This window comes from Solea solea, chromosome 7, assembly GCF_958295425.1.
Source record: "Solea solea chromosome 7, fSolSol10.1, whole genome shotgun sequence".
Lineage (NCBI taxonomy): Eukaryota > Metazoa > Chordata > Actinopteri > Pleuronectiformes > Soleidae > Solea > Solea solea.
The window spans coordinates 18,007,132-18,027,859 of NC_081140.1; the positions used below are offsets into that span (position 1 = coordinate 18,007,132).

The window sequence follows — 20,728 nt, forward strand, 5'->3', positions numbered from 1 at the left end:
ATGACATGCAAGTGTCACATGAAACCTGAGCAGTGACATCTTGTTAAGACACTTAAAAAGCCAGTTCTGTTTAACTTAACCCCCCCCCCCCACCAGTTTGAATTAGAAATGTATGAGATGTTTGTCTGTTAATCACATATCTGTTGGACAGGTTCCTTTAAAGGCTTCAAACTTGGCAGGTGACACCAGTGGTGTGTGCAGTACCGACTTTGAAATGCAAGGGAACAGGTAAGGATGTCGCTTTACTAGTTAATGTAATTAAACTTCAATGAATACATCAGGAAAATAATGATAAAGGAAATAAGGAAAATATCTTAATAGAAAACATTTATTGAGTCAGACAGTAAAATGATAGCAGCATTTCCTTTGTAAAAGATAAAGATACAGACATATTTACATGTGTGTGAAAAGGAAAATAAAAGACAGCAAAGATTAATCAGATTTAAGCAGTGACAGCGCCATGCTCTTTGAACACGATGGTTTTGGGGTTGATTCCCACACTCTTTGTGGTGTTGTGAGTCTTGTAGATGCCGATGAGCCGATCAGCGATCTCAAACATGTTGTTCCTCAGAGAGATGATGATGAACTGAGCGTTCTTTGTTTGCTCCTGCACAGAAAAATAAAACCAATCAGAGGTGAGGATGATATGAGAGAAAACTTAGATTTTTCAGTACCCTTCTCTTATGGTACCAGAGTAATAATGCGGTATAGGTAGAGCTAGACCCACGACAGTCAGCTTATTTGGAGGCTTCCTCAAGGACAGTAACTTTAAGATTTTTCATCACTTGGACATTAAACCACGCTGCTACTAAACAACAGCCTGTAAACATCAGAGTTTGTAAACCTTTAAGTGAAACCTGAAGCTTGTTTGGTCACAGATCACACCCACCAGGCTATACTCACATAAATGTAACAGGCCACAATGGACACGTTCTTGAAATCAAGAGCAGCATCTATCTCGTCCATGAAGTACAGAGGCGTAGGTTTGTAGTGGTGCAGAGCAAACACCAGAGCCAAAGAACTGAGTGTTTTCTCTCCTCCGGACAGATTAAAGATCTTCTTCCAACTCTTCTTTGGAGGACGAACACTAGAAAAATGGGAAACAGAATGCGTGTTTGATTAAAAACAAACAACACACAACTTCTGCCCTTACAAACAAACGCATGTCAACTGGAAGGACACAAAAATAAAACCAAAATGTTACCTGAAGTTGATGCCCTCAGAGAAAGGGTCTAAACTGTCTACCAGCTCCAGCTCGGCGTCGCCACCCAGTGTAAGCATCTGGTAGTTTTCCTTCAGTTTGTTAGTGATCATGTTGAACCCAGTCATGAACTCGTTGAGGCGCTGTTTGCGCAGGTCCTCATAACCACGCTTGAAATTGTCTCTCTCTGTGGTGATCTCGTCCAGCTGAGCGACACGCTGCAGGTACAGCTCCTCCTAAAAACACACAATTCAGCTGCACTTAGTTTATGATAAATGTTAGATTTTTCAGCTTTTAATTAAGACCACTTCCATGGGTAAGAGGGAGAAATACAAATACAAAAATTCCCACCTTCTTCTTATACTCGGCGATGGCTCCAAGATTGGGCTTCATCTGAGCACACGGGGTCTCTAACATGGTTATCTTGTTGATAATGACACTGGCATCAGGAATGTCTTCAAGTTCAGCAGCAGTGAAAACACGGAGTTCCTCTGCTGGTTTGTCTTCAATGGAATGAAGGGACAACTTACCGGCCTTAAACACAAACAACAAACAATAGTCAGCAACACCAACACCAGTGTCAACATCTTTCTTCCAACAACTCAATACAAGGTCCAGAGTGTAAAATATAAGGTGATTTTTTTTTTTTTTTTACTAAGAGTACAATCACCTGATTGAATTAATAGTTGTTTTTGATATGTACCACACCCACCTCTTTGTGCCAGTACTTAATCTTGTTGTTGTGTTCAGTGATGTTGGTCTCGATCTGCTCGATGCGGAGCCGGACGCTGAGTGACTCCTCCTGCATGGCGTGCTCCTGCTGCTGCAGCACCTTTATGTCCTTCAACACGCCCTGATATTGCTCCTGCACCTCTGGAAGTGCAGCCTGGACAACGAGGACAACCACAACACAAAACAAAACAAAACATAAGGTGGTTTCTTCATTTCAGTCAGTGTTTAAAAGCATTTACATTTCAGAGATGCAATCAGAGGAGAGGGGGGAAGAAAATCATGGTCCTAAATGTTTACGTTTTTAACAGTCATATGACTAAACAGTCTCAGCTTTGAAAATGTAAAACTTAATCTGTGAAGTGTGACGTTAAATAATAAATTGTATTTTATTTAAGTGCAGATCTTACAATCTACCTGAAACTACCGATCATTTTTATCAATCAATTACTCTTATTGTTTTAATGATTTCTTTGTTTAAAATACTAACTTCTATACTAACTAAAACCAGAGAGCTTGTTATACTTAAAAAAACAACACCACTCGATTATCTACATTTAAAAGAAAGAGCTGCTGAGAATGTTTAATCTAAGCAGAAAAAGTGCTGACCTCGGCCTCTTGACAGGCTTTCATAATTTCTCCAGCCTCATCCTCAAGTTTCTTCAGTTGTTCTGTGAGCTCAGCCATCGACTTGTCATTCTCCTCCTGCTCAAGCTTCACACGGTCCACACTCTCCTCACACTTCTTAAGGTTACTATAGAGGAGACATGGACAGGAAAATACACACACATTCAGCATTTTTTATTTTATTTTATATACTTCTGCTAGCAGCCACACAGGCATTTATGGTCATTCTGCATATGGAAGGAAAAGAAACGAGAATATTAAATACTATATGATCATTCTAGCATTGCTAAAACAACACATCTAAGAGTGGCCTAAGACTTTTGCTCAGTACTCTAGTTTAGGGTCAATTTAACCAAAAAGTAATAAAGGATTTGGCAAGATCCTCCTGATTTATGTTGACTTAATTCAAAAATGACTGGGCAGCTTTTGGATAGATCTGCATTGTTCTCCTGAGACAAAGCAAGACTTGCTGTCAAACACGCTGCTGCCTCAGCATCTTCACTTCACAAGCTCCACTGTGTTCTGAATCGACTGGACACAGAATCGAGCCAAACAAACCACATCACACATTTTTGCCACAGACGACTTCCAGCCTGTTCTGTGGTCACATGATCAATCTTTCTTTTCCAGCTACAGATACCAATGAGCGAGAGAGAGCGCTTGCTTTACACGCTACTGCCTCAACACTGATCAAGTCAAAACAAAGCAATGGCAATAATAATCATGAAGAACAGAGACCAAAGAGGCACAGACCTGGCACTAGTGTTAGCATCACAAAGACAAAAAAGTCTTTGCTGGATTTGATGATTGGTTTTCCAGACACAAGAGAAAAGACTTTCAGGGCTGAAACGAATCTAAACCTAAGACTAAGACCTAAGAGTATTCAGCTAATAACTATATATTTTTTTAAACACTTACTTAAAGCAAGACAGTTTAAAGACAGTTAAGAAATGTAAATAAGAATCTCACTGACTAAATGACAGCTTAAATGAAATGAATCTCACCGGTCAGCTGTCTTTATGGCTACTTTGGCCTTGGTTATGGTGGACGAGCAGTCGTCCAGCTCCTTGTTGACCTTGTCTAGCTTGTCCTGCTGAGCCTTCAGCTTGTGGCTGTTGATTTCGACAATCAGGTTGTGGAGTCTCTTTACCTCGTTTTCCACCTTCCCAGCCTTATTGGATGCTGCCTCATAGTCTAAGAAAGCAAGGTGGGGAGAAAACAGAGCAATGATGGATGGTGAGATAGAAAAGCAATATTTGTGTTCCAAAGTTAGATTAACCTGCAAGTACATTTTCCAACACTCTGTATTTCTAGTCAAGGTAATGGATCATTTCTAATTATTATTCATTATTTTATCTAATTTACTGCCCTTTCTGTTGTAAATTCCAGGGGCAAACATCTACAAAACATCAGAGTGAGGAGGGAATATTTGGTACTACTAACTACTAGTTAGCCAGGATGGTGACTGTGGTGTCATTGCCATTTGCTGCACATTCCATTATATTTGGTATTCATCAGCTAACAACAATATTGTTCTCAACAGTTTCTCTCCCGTTTACAGGAGGGTCCTACCTTTTTTGAAGGCCTCCAGGCTCTTCTCCATCTGCTTCCGTTTGGCCTTGTCTGGAGCAGCTGCCAGCACGTTAGCCTCAAGTTCCTTGATCTGAATTTTCAAGTGAGTTTCCTGTTCAGCAAGACTCTGAGGAAAGTAACGGGGAAAATACTCTGTTACACACAGGTGTGCTCGCTGCAAAGAGAGTTGACTAGATCACCAAAAGACTGAGACACAAACACAATGATGAATGTGTTTCTGACGTACAGTCATGCTGTTGGCGTATTTTTCCAGAGTGTTCTTCATGTCTCGGAGCTGTGGCCGCAGGCGCTGGATGTTCTCCTCCAGCTGCAGCTTCCTCTCCTGGCAGCCCTGAAGCTTCATCACTTTCTCATTCAGCTTGTTCTCCATACGATCGAGCTGCAGAAAACACATGAAAATCATCACGTCATGTACACTAATGGCCTGATGTGGTGGTTTGTCTGACAGAAGAGGGCCAGCGTTTCAAACTCACTTCAAGTGAAAGGTAAAATGTTCTTAGTTTACAGCAGGAAACATTTATGAAGTTTGTTTGACCAAATGTGGACAAAGTAAGTATGTCTCCACTGAGAGGGAATCACATGCATATTACTAATTTAACATATAACACATTATAATTGTTCTGTATCCTATATAGGTCACCCATTACCACTGTGTATGATCATTGTTGGTGCATTATTAGCTTTCAGCATAGCTTGTGTATAAAGATTAACGTAATCCTTTGGTGGCAAAACAAACTATTGTTGTTGAGAAAACTGTGAAATTCACAGCCAATCACTCCCGTGTGTCCATCACTCTTGTGTCCACTCATTTGTGCTGTGATACTTCTTCTATTTACCTTTTAAATGGGAAAACTATTATGTTCTATTGAAGAAGAGTTGAAACTAGTGGGTCAGACCATTAATCCCTCAGGAAAATGTTTTCTGATGTCAGGAGTTATTTAGTCGCCCCCTGGTGGCTAACTATTACTTATGTCCTACATTTCAAATCGCCAGGCTATTTCCACTTTTACACACAGTCTATGGCCTCAATAAATGCAAACTACAGAAATGTTTTCTGAGGAGCAGACAAAGTTGTTGCTATTAAGACGATCAAAAGTACAGCAAGAACATGTTTGAATCTAATATGTTAAAATGAAAAGGTTGGTTTCCTTTTTTACAAACATTACACTTTTTTTTTTCATATAAAAAGTACATGAAAGTGTCAAGTTAAATAAAACAAGTGAGAACCAATTTTATACTTATTTAATTTGACCTCACCTCCTGTTGGGAGACCTCGGTGCCAATAGAAGAGCCCATTCTGCCCTTCAACGCTCTTCCTCCTCCAGTCATAGTACCTGTGAAGCACACACCAGACCACAGGCACGTTAAGATTATCTAATTTGTAAATACTGATAGCTCTGTGTAAACAGATGACATAAATAGTAGAACACTCACCAGCCATCTCAATGATCTGTCCCTTCAGGGTGACCACTCTCCAGCGCTTTTCTCTCTGGAAGGCCATTCGTGTAGCCTGCTCCATGTCCTGGGCCACCAGGGTGTCCCTCAGGGCAAAGTAGAAAGCTGGCAGCACACTCTGATCTTTCACTCGCACCATGTCAAAGAGACGAGGGCAGTTCTCTGGAGTATTAATGGGAGCTATGTTCTTTTCCCACACCTTCATCTGGAAAAAGGAGGCAAAGAGGGAGTTATTAAATAACAATTCATTTTATCAGACATTTCTGTTAAGGTTCAAGAAGCTTTTCAAAGACAACCTGTTGATTTAGTGCGTCTTTCTTTACCTTGTCCAGACCAATGAAGGTGGCAACCCCGATGTTCTGTTCTTTGAGGAACGTTACACATTTCTGAGCCGTGTCAATTGTATCCACCACAATGTTATCCAGAGCACCACAACTCGAGGAAATGGCCACGTCATACTTCTCATCGATGGCACCAAGATCTCCCTAGAAACACAAATGAGCAATAAAAAAAGTCAAATGAATCACAGCTCCATGACTTCTTTTTCAGTAGCTCTTGTATAATCATGTATGGCTTTTTACCAATCTTCCCAAGATGCCAGGGATTGTGCCCCTCTTCTTCTGCTGCATGAGGGCATCCAGGACCTTTCCTCGACTGCGGTTGGAGGACAGAGAACTCTTGGCTTCATCCACCTTCTGCCTCATTTCCCTCACTACTTCTCTGGTGCTGTTATCGACCTTCATCAGCTGCTCGAGCTCCGCTTCATCCTTCAGAGGGGAAACCAAGAAAGCATTTCAAGAAAAGGTTCATACAAATCTCAATATTCTGTGGGCAGATGTGTAGTTAGTACAAAGGTAAATTTACTCTAGGTTCCATCACAACATGTGACAAAATGCCATCTTAACAACACTCTTGTATTTAGTTTTACCTTCTTGAGTTCCTGTTCTGTCTGTGGTATTTTGACTTCTAAATCTTTGATGGCGGCGCGGCGCTCTCGCAGAGTGTCTGAGGTCGTTTGAAGCGTTTGTTTGGCTGTGTTAAGCTGCGTCAAAGCTGTGTTGTGACGGCTCAGGTAGATGTCAAGCTCCGACTGAGCCAGGTCCATACGGGAACGGGTTTCATTTACAGCCTTGCTGAGCTCCATCAGCTCTTTCTCTTTGGTCTGGAGAATACAAGATGAGATGTAAGGATTGTGAAATGAGGAATTTCATAGAAACAATCTGAAACGTTTTCTACATTGAGTTAAAGAAAGCAAGCACCAAGGTGCACACACCTCTTTGTCCTGCTGCAAGCCACTGGTCTCTTCTTTCAGACTCTCCATGACCTCCTTAAGTTTGTCCTCCTCTTTTACCTTCTGCTTCTCCAGCTCTTCCTTGCGAACTGTTGCATCAGAGATGGCCTTTTCACTGTTGGCTGGTACACTGCGCACTTTCTCCAGCTGGAAGACGAACCAGACAGGAAAACAAACAAAAACAGACGAGATGTGTCAGACTGGTTTCTAAACAACTGCAGGAGATACACCTGTTGGGGCTGAAGACACAGTCCATTAAAACACACTCCTGCTGACCGCAGACCAATAGGACTTTAACTCTTCAACGAGATTAGATGAAAGAGATTAGTAATGACTTTCTGAAAACGAGGTATGAAGTAAGTGGATCGAATGTGCTTTTTTTTTTTGCCAGTATCAGTTACAAGCAACTGTGCCACACATTCAGAAGCAGATCAAAACACACAACTGTAACAAACTATAAACACATTCAAAACTGACACAATGCTTGGCAGTGCTTCAACAAGGGAAGGAATGTGTGTGTGTGAATATAGTCTATGTTTTGTAGGGTTAACTGCAGGTGAAATGTGAATATGGCTGCTGGGAGTGTTACACAAGTCAGGCCATAGTTGACTGCCACCCAGCAGAACACTGCTCCCCAGAGGTCTGCCTGCCTCTGCCCAGCTCCCCCTCAGACATGTCCAGAGTACTGCCTTTGTAGGTGGTAGGAGAAGGTGTATCTACAGTGAGGGTGACTCTTCACTCTAGGTCTGCATGCAAACTTTTTTCAGTAAGTGCACAAGTTAGAGAAACATTAGCCCAAGAGAGAGGAACCTGATTAAGAGTGAAACGGCACACACAAACACTCATGAAGAATAAACTCGTGTGATAACTCACAGCCCCCTAGTGGTTAATTCGGGGCAGACAGGCCTTCCTGCCATAAGATTTCACTGACTAATAAAATCTCTCTCAAAAGTGTTTTCCACACTTTTACAAATGACACCGCAGGGTTTTTTCAGTCATATTGGACATCATGACAGTAAGATTTCACACCGTTTTAAATTCAAGAGTCAAAACAATTTCACTGACTCGAGCCTTGTTTTTACCATCAAGTCACATTTATTAAAAAAGGAGAAAAAAAAAATCTATATTAGAAGCCAGGCCTGGTGTAAAAGAAAAACACTAAATGTAATAAACTGGTAAAAGTTAGAGGGCTTAATTTTCACAAAAATAGAAGGAAATTATTTTATAGCTCTGTGGACAACTGTAAAACACAAACCTGTAAAGTGATGTTGCTTTGTAGGGAAAACAATCACTCTCAATATCAATAGTGTCACATAAATTAAAGTTAAAATGTAGTTTGAGTTTATCCTCACCATTTTCCCTCCATACCTCAAAACATCAGTGCTTTTATTTCCTATACGCAACAGGAATTATATTTTAGTGCCCATAATTCTTACATGTTGTGACAAATTCAGAGACTAGAGTGTCACCACATATTGCTTAAATATGACATAAGCTTCTCATATTAAAACACAAGTAACCTTGTGTTTAAATATACGCAAATTTAGAAATTCTCTACCGACAAATGTGTTAGCCTCTGAAGACGATGTGAGAAGACCCACTGTGATACTGTCAAACAGAAAAGATCGGACAAAACTGCAAGAGAGCAGCAAATGTTTATGACAAATGAATGTAAGTAAGTTGAACTGTGCAACAGTGGACCATGATATAAAGGCTAACACACCTTTTCTTTGTCCTTTTCCAGCTGCTTCTGCAGTTCCTTGTTCTTGCTCTTGGAGTGTTTAATCTTCTCACGCACTTCAACATCCTGCAGGTCCAGCTGGGTGAACTTCTGCTTCTGGGTCTCAATGTACTTGTTGAGCTTATTTTGTTTCCTGGAGGAGGAAAACCATTTTTTTACCCAGTACATTCACATCAGCCGTTTAACAATCAAATACACAATTAGAATAAAATTTAAAAAAATTCAGTTCTCAATAAAAAATTCGTACAAGAACAGAGCAACAATATTCAGATTTTAAGACACAGACATGTTGAGAAGCCTGAACTGAAATGTTGCCTCCTAACAATAATGTTTAGAGCAAGACAGACCCTGACAACATCCTCATTATAAGTGAATAAGCTCTAAATGCACTAAGTTGGTAAGCAGAAGGAAAGAACAAAAAAGTCATACTTCTCCACATTTTTGAGCTCTTCGTTCATTTTCTCCATCTCCTGTGAGATCTTTGTAGTTTTCTCCGTGAGTTCCTTGGTGTCCTCCAATATCTTCTGCTTTTCCTGCTCTTTATCCACCACACGCTTCTGTAGATCGTGACTGAAGGCAATATAAAAATCAAGACAAACAGTGAGAGATAAGATGTTATTTACACATCAAAAGGTCACACTACCCTTGTGAAAGGTTCTCTCTCTTATTATGCCACTGCTGGCTCTACATTAAACTGAATGTTGAATTTGTCAAATACAAAAAAAAGATATTGTGCACTCACACATAATATTGGCAAAGATGACTCTTGTGTTTAAAAATGTCATTCTCCAGGGTGAGGAACTCCACAGCTTTGTTCCTTTCACCTTCCAAAGCATTTTTCTCCTTTTCCACAAGCTTTACTCGGTTTAGCTAGAAGAGTAAACACAATGCAATAATAGATATCAGGTGATGACATAATAAATATTAGTCCCACGTTTCAGAAAAACTATATTATTCAGCTTTTCAAATACATTGTACCTTGTTACTTCCAATGACAGCAGTACACTATTATTATTTTAATTTTTTAACTGAAATTAAAAAAACATCTTCTAATATATAATACCAACCTAGTTATTAGTTTCATCTCTGCATCAAAAGTATCTAAACATACAATCACATTAAAAATACCTCTATAGTCTACAGAGTCAGGACACGGTAGCAGGGAAAGCTGGTTAACTGATGATGAGTGTGTGTCACCTTCTCTCCCCTCTGCTCATTCAGTAGCTCAATGCGACGGGCCAGTGTGTGGATGGGCTCCTTTAGGCGACAGGAGCCGATGATATCCTCCAGGTACTCCAGCATGCCCTCATCATGCTCTGTCTGACCTTTAGCCTTCATCATGGCAATCTGCTCCACCTCACCCTACGTAAGGTCCACGACACCACATGGACAGAGCAGACATGCATGCAATCATCCACAGCAAACACAGAGCAAAATGTTACAATAACACGTTAAACCATAAATTGTGATGACAAAGTGTCCTTTGACCACACGTTCACACAGTGTACTATAAACCATTTTGTGCAAAAAATATTTTTCCCCATCTGAGAAATGAAATAATGGACTACTTTATCAAACATAAAAATGATGTAATCTCATTAATAAGTAGATAGTGTAATGGCATATTTTTAACATACATTAGGACATTTAATACAGCACTTACATATTATCATCCCACCATACAGTGATTGGCTGCTATACCATTGATGAATTTCTAAGTATTACATGTATACACTTGGCCCCACGTTAGAGATCTCTAGAGTAATAATTAACTTATCTGATCAGTGTCCCTTTTTATTAATTTTTAGTTAGGCTGGATTTGAATCATATTTCTCTATAATTATATATATGGATACATATATAAAAACTACAAATTACATTACAATCGCTGTGGTGGGAGCTCACATTTTATTTATATTTACACGAAAGGAAGGAGAAGCCTGAAGAGCAGGGGGAGGGGGGTATGTCCCCCATGTCATCCACTGCACTGAGAGCACAAAATAGACAGCTTCCCCTTAGCCAGAGGCCTGGAAAAGTGACCTTGGAGAACAAGCTAAAACCTCTTCTCATAGTCATGCAGCTCATGTCATAGACAGGGAGCTGAATATTTCACAACTCTTTCACATCCAAGGAGAATGAGATGGAACATGCACACATGCTAACGCAACAAGTCAAGCACAACACATGTAGTCAACCAACTAACCACAAAACCACAGGGGGAGGGGGACATATTCACTAAACTACACCAACTGAAAATGTAATAAAATAAAAAAAATAAAAAAGTTAAGTAATCAGCCATTTTGTTTTGCTTTTACATGAGTCATCCCCATAAACAGTGGGTTAATCAGTAATAATGGGTAGGTCACACATGTAAAAAAATCAGAAGGGTAGGAATGTAACAAGTGAACTATCGGGAAACTCAGTGCAACATCATGCTAAATAAAAATAATTAAAAAATTCATAAAAACTTGAAAAATCATAAAAATCAAAAAAAGAATGTTGAACCAATATTAAAGCCATGGTAATGGAGGGTGTTTGGTCCAGCCGCACTGAAGCAGCACTGCTAATATTGGGGTTGGGGTCTATTCTCACACGCCAATATTTACGTGCTGCTAAAGCGTGGCAGGTACATGGGGGGAGGGGAAGAGAGGGGAAAGGAGATCCAACCCGTCCCCTCTGGTTGGTCAACCCAATCAAAGATTACCCTGCATTTAACTAAATGTGTTGAACTACACCTCCTCATGTCCAGGTCCATGTCACAACAAAACTGCATTTATTCCTTAAAATTCTACAGCAGCAAATTATGGTTCGCAACTTTACCACATTGTTTCAAACCATGATGCGCTGCTATAGCAGTCTAAGGGCTGGCAGAGGGCACACGCTCTCCCTTCCAATTCCAGTGCAACAGGTTACTCCCAAAGAAAGGCTTGGCTTTGAGGTAGCCACAAAACATTTGATTTGAAAGAAAATTGGGAACTGGGCAGAGGGAGAAGAGCAGGAATTATGTGCCAGAATGGGATGATGACAGCAGGGATTTTTTTTTAAAAATAAAAAAAAAAGCTGACTTTAACAGTTGAGAAGGAAAATACATAAAATAAAATTACAATTACCTGTAAGATCAGAAATCTGTTGTGGTCTAGGTCAATACCATGGCTTCGGAGTAAGGCACCCACTTCTTTGAATGTGGCTTTCTTGCCATCAATATAGTAGGCTGAGGAATTGTCTTTGTTGGCAGTCCTGGAAACATAGAACTTGCTGTTGGGAATAACTTCGTAGTCATCTCCTTCCTGGCTCAGAGGGGGGAGGGGTAGAAGAGAGAGCAGCTTAGAGCAGAACAGTTCAGAAGAAACTCAAAATAGCTGCACACATCAAATGATAACACTTGCAATACTGACGAATAAGCCGAGGATGGTTAGAAGAAAACAGTCATCAAGAAGGCCCGCTCAAAAAGCACACAACAGATCTAAGCTAACTAAACCAACAAAAAATAAAGATAGAAAAATCAATATTGTTAGTGTTTTCTATCTTGTTACATTTGGGGTAAAAAAAAAAAACATTAATAACTGTAACATTAATAACTGTATTCAATTGGGGTAAAAAAAGACATCTCATTAAAATATTTTTTAAGTATATAATTTAAGTTAACTACACCACTTCCTGAAAATATTTTTAAGTGTCAAAAATGAAAGATTGTGCTACCAGTAGAGTTCACAAAATTACATCCTAGGTTCAAAAACTCAAATTAAATTTTCTGTGAGCTGCTTTAACAAACAGAATGACTTAAGTACATTTAACAGTGATCAGGGTAACACTTACACCTAATGTGGAAGATCACACATAAAAACCCTTATGATTCTCTAAACTACATATAGTTGTGACATTTGATTTGACTTTTAATACTCTCACCTATTTTACTGACTTCCCACAGTAAAATAAATTTAGTAGAGCAGTCACTTGACATTTTATTTATAAATTACTCAAAATAGCACAATCACTTCTATCACATTATGAATTGACTATGGTATGTGTGGGTGTTTAGGCTGCAACTCTCATGACTGATTCCAATGTGAGTTTAGTCACTGGTGTGATAAGTATCAATATCATCACATGAGCACATTAAGAATTTTTTTTTTTTTATTCAAGAAAAACAAAAGTGTTTTAGAAAGTATTTCTCATCACTCATTTCAATTAGATCCATGATATGCACAACTGTATATGTATATATATATATACCTTGTCAATGATCTTTTGAAAATGCACCTCCACAGTGCAGCTTTGGACATCTTTGTGTTTATCAGAGCTGTGAATCAGCACTGAGAGCTTTTTTGATCTGATCTTTTGAGCTCTGTATCCAAACACAAACAGCATTGAATCTATCACATTGGACTTCCCACTTCCATTTGGACCAATGATGCAGGAAAAGCGCTGAGAGAAAGGCAAGAGAGAGAATAATAATAATAAAAAATTAAATACAATAGAGATATAAATAAATACTGCATCCAAACACAACTTCTGTAAATGTAATAACATTAGAAGGCATATATTAACATTTAAGCACAATAAGATTGTGCTGGGTGCTGTAGGATGAGTGGGTGTAGTTAAGGATTATTTTAATAAACATACATTTGCAAAACAAATGGGGGATCAGAGGAAGGTGAAAAGCATAAGTTTTAAAGACAGACATAATTTAAGAGAAATGCCAGCACACCATTAGATCACTACCCTGTGTAAGATACATTCACTAAATCAAAATGGAGGAGTGTGTTTTCCAATTCCCCAATTTAAAATAATTTTTATCTCAATAAATGTTATCACACAACCATATATTTTTTTCTTTACTTTTTAAAACCACACACAACTCAGGACAATAGATTTTTATTTGAACAAATAATACATTTTTTTTTTTTTTTTTAAATTGAGAAACACCACAAATGGTGGCTCATCAGTTATCTTAACACATAAACAGAGCATTTCCCACGCACACACATACTATTGAACATTTGTGGGTAGTTTCGGTCGTACCTTGTGAAAAGGCCCCAGTATCTGCTCGCCTGCGTACGATTTAAAGTTGCGATTGACTAAATGTGTAATCATGAGGCGAGGAGCGCCCGGTTCATTGGTCATTGCTGGGGGCGGGGGTGGAGGGATGCTGCCGAGAATCTCCTCCAAACTTCGGTTATCAACCGCCTCGGCAGCCTCTCCGTGAGACGGATCTGTGGCATGACAAAAAAAGTGCAACTTTTTATTCCCTCTGCGAGTCGTTTCAGGTGGGGGACAGTGGTGCGTGGGGGAGGGGTGGTGGAGCAGAAAAACACAAACAAACAAAAACACAGGCAAAGTCGCGAGAGCGGTCAAACAACGACTCCCGAGGAGAAAAGTTGACAGGCGTTATTTCTCTTTGTTCTGAGAAACATAGACCCATAAATATATACATATAAAAAAGAAAAACAGAAAGAGACCATGGTCGCTCATGACGGAGCCACATTATTATACAAACGCTGTCCACAAGAAGCGTCGATACGAGAGTGGATGCGCCCCACATTAATTTCGTCGACAGTAAATAACTCAAGTGTGAATTTCCACCATCAACGTCACATTTTCAATCAAATACTGAACTGGAAGTCAAAACACAGACGTGGAAACAACGTGCAGCGAAAAAAATACACATGTATTTAAAGTTGAAGCCATCACTTCCAAGTCACAGCGACCTGTCCAAAAATCTATTGTGCTCACATAAGCATAAACAAGCCAATGAAGTGGGTCGATGTTTGTCACTGATATCCTCAGACAACATCTGAATACATCTATGAAAACACAAACAACCACTTGACGCCACTGTGCATCCTATAAGCCTCGCATTCAAATCATTTAATATCAAGTTACACGAATTTAGTATTTTATTTCTCCTCCACCAACTACACAAAACACTCAAATATATAACTTAAATTACCTCGTTTGTTGTGGAGCTTCGGTGAAGAAGTCCGCTCAAATAAGCATTCAAAATCATCTCAAAAATCACCATACGTTTATTGATGAGTATAACTTTAGAAGAAAAAATACATCAGCCATTCTAACTACGTACTGAGATTAAACCGAGAAAGGAGGAAAAAAAGAGCTTCACAGCTGCGCCAATTGGCTACTACTACAACAACCAGTACAGCAAAACACGCAACACCACTGAGTGAACACAACTTATTTAGATTCACAGACATCAAAACACCCTTTGTTACTTGCCAGTTGTCGTCTGCGGTGCCTCCTCTCTGCCATTAGACTTGGTTTGTTGAGGGGCTACTACATCAGGCTCGTCCTCCGAGTCATCCCGAGGCTGCGACCCTTTCCCTCTTGGCTTAGCGGCGGCAGTTGAGCTCTTTGCCGTTTTGGATGGCATGATTTGAAATCTGAAGGCTGTCATAGGTATAAAATAAAATCAATCCATAATGAGTGGTGCTTGTCAATCTCTCAAACTCCACTTTTGGTCGGTCACACAAGCAGCAGCAGCCTGTAGTCAGTCTTTAATCATTACCCCCAGTCAGATCCCACTGTCGTCCATACACCGGTTAAACAGTACATTATTTTTAAGTAAATTAACGTATATCTTACACACATGCATTCAACATTTAAATGCAAGTGTGTGACCTTAAAAATAAGAGGTTGCTTAAAAAAATATTCTGGTCTGACAAAGGTCATTTTACAGCTGTATATAGTATTCTAAGACTGAAATACAGTCTCCTCCTATAACAGCGTAGCTTTAATAGCCTTGTGCATATAGGAGAGGGGGGGTATTTTATTTACGCGTTACAAACATGAACGCTTAACAACCACTGTAATGTTGTAAAAATCCTAAAAAAAAGAACCCATATGGAAAAAGAAATCATGCACACAAGTCCCTAAACTAGCATAGGTTATCTGACTGGCTATCTAGAGGACGGAGAGGACACCGTCGTAAAAGGATCGAAGTCTAAAAGTGACACCAACATCAGGCTCTCATCCTCTCTACTTCATGTAGGGGGCGGAGGTGTAGACGAGGCAACCTAACTCGCTAGTTTACAGGAAAGCACATTCAAACAGCCAGCGTAATCTGATTGTAACGATGTTAGGCACAATTAAGTTGGACTCGCCATCTGTGTCAAATTATTAAAGTCCGAAAAATATCTATTTATATATGAACGCGTCATGAACGTCAACGTTGCCACGTTAACGCACACTTTTTTCTGGTCGTAGAATTATATCGCTATCGTATCTGACGTCAAGATACACTGCGAAGCTAAAGCTAACATATCGGCTAACTGTATAATGCTAAAGCAGCGCTGTAACGTTTCCTGTACGCACAGTTCGGGGTTATCGGAATTGAAACGTGCGCTCAACTTCAGCCGATGTCATGTAAATGTTACGTCGTGTACGTCAACCAGACAAAGACATCGTTAGGCACAAGCTTAACGCACTACTAAACTCCTGCTCATACAACCAGAAATGCGGTGTTACAGCGATGAAAGTGCCCAACTACGAAGAATAACAACGACGCGGTTAAAAACCTCAAACACAAGTAACTCTCTTTACATTTCGGGATACTGATAAAGTTCCTCAATCATTTTTTTCCTCCATTGAAAGTCAAATTAGCATGCTGTTTCTTAAGTCTTGTTTGAAATTAACGCTGTGCATTTCAGCAAATAGACACAACCCAGACACTGATCTTAGCCAAACTGTTCCGCTGTACCTTCCACAAAGTGAACAAGGTCTGTGAAAAGTCTCCTCTGCACCAAATTACGGTTAAAAAAACGCTGTTCGTAAATCCAAAAATCAGGCGAATATATCCACAAATACTCAGCCCCGTGTCATCCCGACTCGCTCCCACTTGAAAACTCTAACTTGTAAATGGCGCCTAAACTGCGCTGTCGAACCAAATTCGTTACCAACTGACGCAAGGCACCATGGAACGTTCAAAGGGCAAGGAGGAGGGGGAGAAAAAACACGAAATTCAAAAAAGGGGACGCAGCCAACTCCGCCCTTCTCCAAACCAACGACGATGCGATAAGAATAACCAGGCGAAAACACACAAAGTAGAACTCATCTTTCACATAGTTTTATAATATTCTGTATGGTTATTGTCACATTCAACCCCTGAAGTTTCTACGTATTCAAACGGTTGCCTGGTTACAGTAGAACGAAGTCCCGCCCCGACTATAAGTTTATATTTCATGAAATGTTATTCGGTTGGTCTGTTATTGTGCTTTAGCACGAGTTTTAAAAAATGTATCTCCATTTCATATATATATATATATATGTGTACTTTGTGTTTTTAAATAACAAAACATGTTGGTTGTAAAAGAGTGAGATTTGCAACTCTCGCGATAACTCGCGTTGCTTAGCATGACCCAGATTAGAGTGCTACCAAAAGTTAGCCTATAAAACTCAAGCGAGCTCGACAGCTGTAGACAGACTTCCTTTGGTCCTGTAATGATGACTCGACTCGAGTGCCTTTTGCTGGACTATATGGCACGCATACATTTGTGACTGTGTCACGGTGCAGTCGGTAACGACAGAGCAGTGTCTGTTTTAGCTAGGTAGCACTTTGAGCTAGGATTCCCGTTAGCAACCAGTGGTAGGTAACGTAGCAACTGCAGACGCTTGTTTCATCCACTGCTGCTGTCACCGAAGCCTCGTCTAATCTACAGGGTACGGTTTATACTAATTTAAATGTTTCATTATCGGCATTGTTTCTGTCCGTGTGTTTGCTTTATAACAGGGTGATATAACTGAATATATATTGTCTTCTCTGTTTAGGGATCAAGAGCAAACATCCACGATGAGACTGAAAACATGGCTCTTAAAGGAACCAAAACATATCCTTGTTGTGTTAAAGAGTATTATTGTTAACATCGTCGTTGTTAGACTTTTTGATGTAATTGGTTAACTCCTAATATGGTATGACTTGACCCGACTCCTCTTCTGTGCCAAAACTACAATTTCTTTCTTTTTTTCCGATAAGGTTATTCAATGCATTAGATTTCATATGAGCAATTTAAGTACAATTTAAGTCACACCTGGCACCAGGTTTTTAACAATTGTTAGGGAACAACTACTTTAACAAAACAGAACCTCTTGATTTAACATTGGAATATATTCAGAAAGTCTAAATAGCTGCTATCTTTTCAAAGTTTCATTTGTAATTAGTGTGCTACTGAAGAGCACATGAAACTAACAGAGCACTAATAACAGTACATACTATAGATGTTTAAAGCTAATACAGAGGGGGCAGAGAAATAAAACTGATGAGGATATGCCCCCTTGTGGCACTGGGTCTGTGTAAAGTCCCTGTGTGGAAAGTGTTGTTATTTGGCACTCTACAAATAAAAGTGAATGTAACTGAAACAATTACAAGCATTGATTCCTTTCCTTAACAGTAGATCACATGAGGAACTTGTGAGCTGTGTTGGCTGGACTACAGCAGATGAACTGTACTCATGCAGTGAGGACCACCAGATCCTCAAATGGAACCTGCTGACCAGTGAGACCAGTCTAGTTGTCAAATTGCCAGAGGAAATTTACCCTATTGATCTTCACTGGTTCCCCAAAACTGTTGGTGTCAAGAAACAGACCCAGGCTGAGGTCTTTGTCCTTACCAGCTCTGATGGCAAGTTCCCTTTTTTCTGAGTTCAATCAGAGAATCGATGTCAGTTTTACTAAAATATACCCGGGCAGTCAGCAGGCACATGACCAACATGTTTATTTTTTTACTGTTATGTAGAATAGTATTGATCTAAGTCTGTGATGCTATGCGTTGGTCACAATTAGTTGTACAATTATTCTTTGGTGCTGGTTCTTTTTGTAAAGCAATTCTGATTTATTGCTTTACAAATATTTATTCTACAAGTATTACAATTGATATTATCAATAACTGCGTTGATCTTTTCCTCATAACAAAATTGAATAATGCATTTCTTAGACAATAACATATGAGTCATATTTCCAAAATCAGTGCACATCACACATCACAATACAAGTACAATATGTTTTCTTTTCCTACTCACTGTTCATTGAGACATTCAGGACATACAGTAGGGTAAATGTGACCCTTAAAGTTAAACTGAAAATAACTTTACAAAACCTTGTATAGCAGATAGCTCTGATAAGCAGAACTTCCAGTACTTTTGTGGGACATTGGCAACTGCTACTTTTACTGGTTTCTGTTCAGTGTTTTGTATAGTTTTTGTATGAATCAAACAATTCAGTAGTCATTCCTCATAGTTAAGGGAAATCATATACTTTAGTTTGATGCTTATACATTAAAACTGGTGTTCCTTTAAATAAAATAAAATTTGTCTGAGAGAAGCATGTAAATTCTACTATTTTAACTTCAGTTAATTATTTTAGTGGTACTGTAAAAAGTATGTCAGTCCCTCCTCTTTTCAGCAGACCTTCAATGTTCAAATCACTTTTTTTTTGGTTTTTCCATCATTGTAATCAAAAACTTGGCAAAACATTCTGGGTGACGTACATATATATGGCTTTGTATATCTGCTCTCCGGCCTATATTAGATATAAACACACAGAATATGGATGTACTGTTATGGAAGGCAGCGTGTGGTCGCAACACTAATGGCAGTGTTGGGTTGCATAAACACACCCACAAACTGAAGCAGCAATTTTCTCTGGCAGACCAAAGTGTAGGGAAGACTCTTGTAACAATTCACTTGCAACTTTCTTCTGCTTCTTGCCTTGTTTCCAGTTAAACAAATATTATCTAATTATTGCTCAGAATAAAATTTTGCATTTTTTATCAAGGGGGAAAAAGATGCTTTTGCTGAGTGGGATAACGCATTATGAACACTGTGTCAAAGTGTAATATTTGTAGTGAATGTATCCGTTTAAAAACTAACAATTGAACATCTAAGTTTTAGTATACTTTATTTATTTGAGGCATCATTTGACATTATACAAACATAATATGACATGGAAGTAGACTTCACCCATAATATAATTCAGTATGTATTTTCATGAGTTAATAGTTGAGTTAGTAGAATTTGAAAGCTGTACACACCAGGTGTACTCTCTACCTGTTCGACCGATACCGTCCACTTTTGTTGAGATTTCCAAAATTAGAAGTGGAAAATGCAACAGCATGCTGATTTGCAGTTTTTGGCCCCCAGAAATTACACAGCACCTTCAGAATTTCTTTAATACACACTGCCACAAAGTATATGTTGAGCTAGCGTCTTTGATAGCTGTCTCCATGCATGATCACCCCCTGTGTCTAGCAAACAGAAAATTGCCCTAATTTAACAAACAGAAACCTTCACTTTCACTCATTTACCTTATGTTAATAGTTTGTAATTTAAAAAGGAGGGGAACATATAACCTTGCTTTGTATGTAAAGGGATTCAGTTATTTTACTTCATTTTACTTCTGTAAATGTTTTCTTCATACTGGTGTTTTGTACTTTGCTTCAAGTAGCAACCTGAACATTTATGTTTTATTGTGTATATCAGATGTACATTTAGAGCAGACACTTTTTTTCTGAATACAGACTATAGACCCATACATTAAACCAGGCCTATAGTGTAGAAATTCTGTTCAATATGCCTTTTTTGTCTCTTTACAGGAAAGTTCCACCTGGTCTCAAAGATAGGGCGTATCGAGAAGAGTGTTGAAGCACATAATGGAGCTGTTTTGGCTGGAAGATGGAACTATGATGGCACTGCTCTTATCACAGGTAAAGATAACAGGGCTCGCACATTTTTCTTTTATCTATACTGCCATCAAAGATTTTGATTAAACTTTTAATTTTATGAATTTGCTTCTTAAAATATGTACGTAGTATACCATGGATTTAATCTGTTTCTCTGATAACTCAGCTGGAGAAGATGGACAGATCAAGATCTGGTCAAAAAGTGGTATGCTGCGCTCAACACTAACCAGCCAAGGTGAGACTAAAGACTGTTGTTGCTGATATTGTTATCAATAATTCTAATTATCATGCAATCAAAAAATGTACACAGAATCACTGAAGCACACTTTTAAAAATGTAAACAATTTTTTAAACAATGTCAGCAGATGCAGTCATTTTCAACCCTTGATAGACTGAAAAGAAACA

The 20,728-nt window shown here is 39.1% G+C and overlaps 2 protein-coding genes across 3 annotated transcripts in view; one reads left to right on the plus strand and one right to left on the minus strand.

Annotated features, from left to right (window-relative positions):
* Positions 1–310: 310 nt before the first annotated feature.
* smc4 (structural maintenance of chromosomes 4) lies at positions 311–16,504 on the minus strand. Of its 2 annotated transcripts, XM_058633037.1 has the most exons (24): positions 16,352–16,504; positions 14,872–15,042; positions 13,660–13,850; positions 12,871–13,062; positions 11,748–11,924; positions 9,835–9,999; positions 9,380–9,507; positions 9,067–9,207; positions 8,620–8,770; positions 6,879–7,043; positions 6,534–6,767; positions 6,187–6,372; positions 5,929–6,090; positions 5,585–5,810; positions 5,408–5,484; positions 4,377–4,529; positions 4,130–4,256; positions 3,562–3,751; positions 2,540–2,684; positions 1,914–2,087; positions 1,553–1,735; positions 1,205–1,437; positions 904–1,087; positions 311–607 (listed from the first exon to the last, which is right to left on the minus strand). In XM_058633037.1, the coding sequence occupies exons 2-24, from the start codon at positions 15,023–15,025 to the stop codon at positions 443–445; spliced, it is 3,903 nt and encodes a 1,300-aa protein (XP_058489020.1). In that variant the 5' UTR covers positions 15,026–15,042; positions 16,352–16,504; the 3' UTR covers positions 311–442. The 2 variants fall into 2 exon arrangements, with proteins under 2 accessions (XP_058489020.1, XP_058489021.1); XM_058633038.1 differs by lacking the exons at positions 14,872–15,042; positions 16,352–16,504 and adding an exon at positions 14,588–14,720.
* Positions 16,505–16,614: 110 nt separating this feature from the next.
* Positions 16,615–20,728, plus strand: part of ift80 (intraflagellar transport 80 homolog (Chlamydomonas)) — a 38,202-nt gene continuing 34,088 nt past the window's right edge. The window contains exons 1-5 of the mRNA XM_058633040.1: positions 16,615–17,310; positions 17,419–17,475; positions 18,045–18,268; positions 20,237–20,347; positions 20,490–20,558. Of these exons, the coding sequence (XP_058489023.1) occupies positions 17,441–17,475; positions 18,045–18,268; positions 20,237–20,347; positions 20,490–20,558 (439 nt within the window). The 5' untranslated portion in view covers positions 16,615–17,310; positions 17,419–17,440. The remainder of the gene's footprint in view (positions 17,311–17,418; positions 17,476–18,044; positions 18,269–20,236; positions 20,348–20,489; positions 20,559–20,728) is intronic.

Excerpts from the sequence above, each read along its gene's own strand:
- smc4 (XM_058633037.1), bottom strand. The coding sequence starts at position 15,025 with ATGCCATCCAAAACGGCAAAGAGCTCAACTGCCGCCGCTAAGCCAAGA. Across the intron at positions 8,771-9,066 it reads GAGCTCAAAAATGTGGAGAA|GAAACAAAATAAGCTCAACA; the intron begins GTATGACTTTTT and ends TTCCTCCTCCAG. Across the intron at positions 6,091-6,186 it reads CTGGCATCTTGGGAAGATTG|GGAGATCTTGGTGCCATCGA; the intron begins GTAAAAAGCCAT and ends TTGTGTTTCTAG.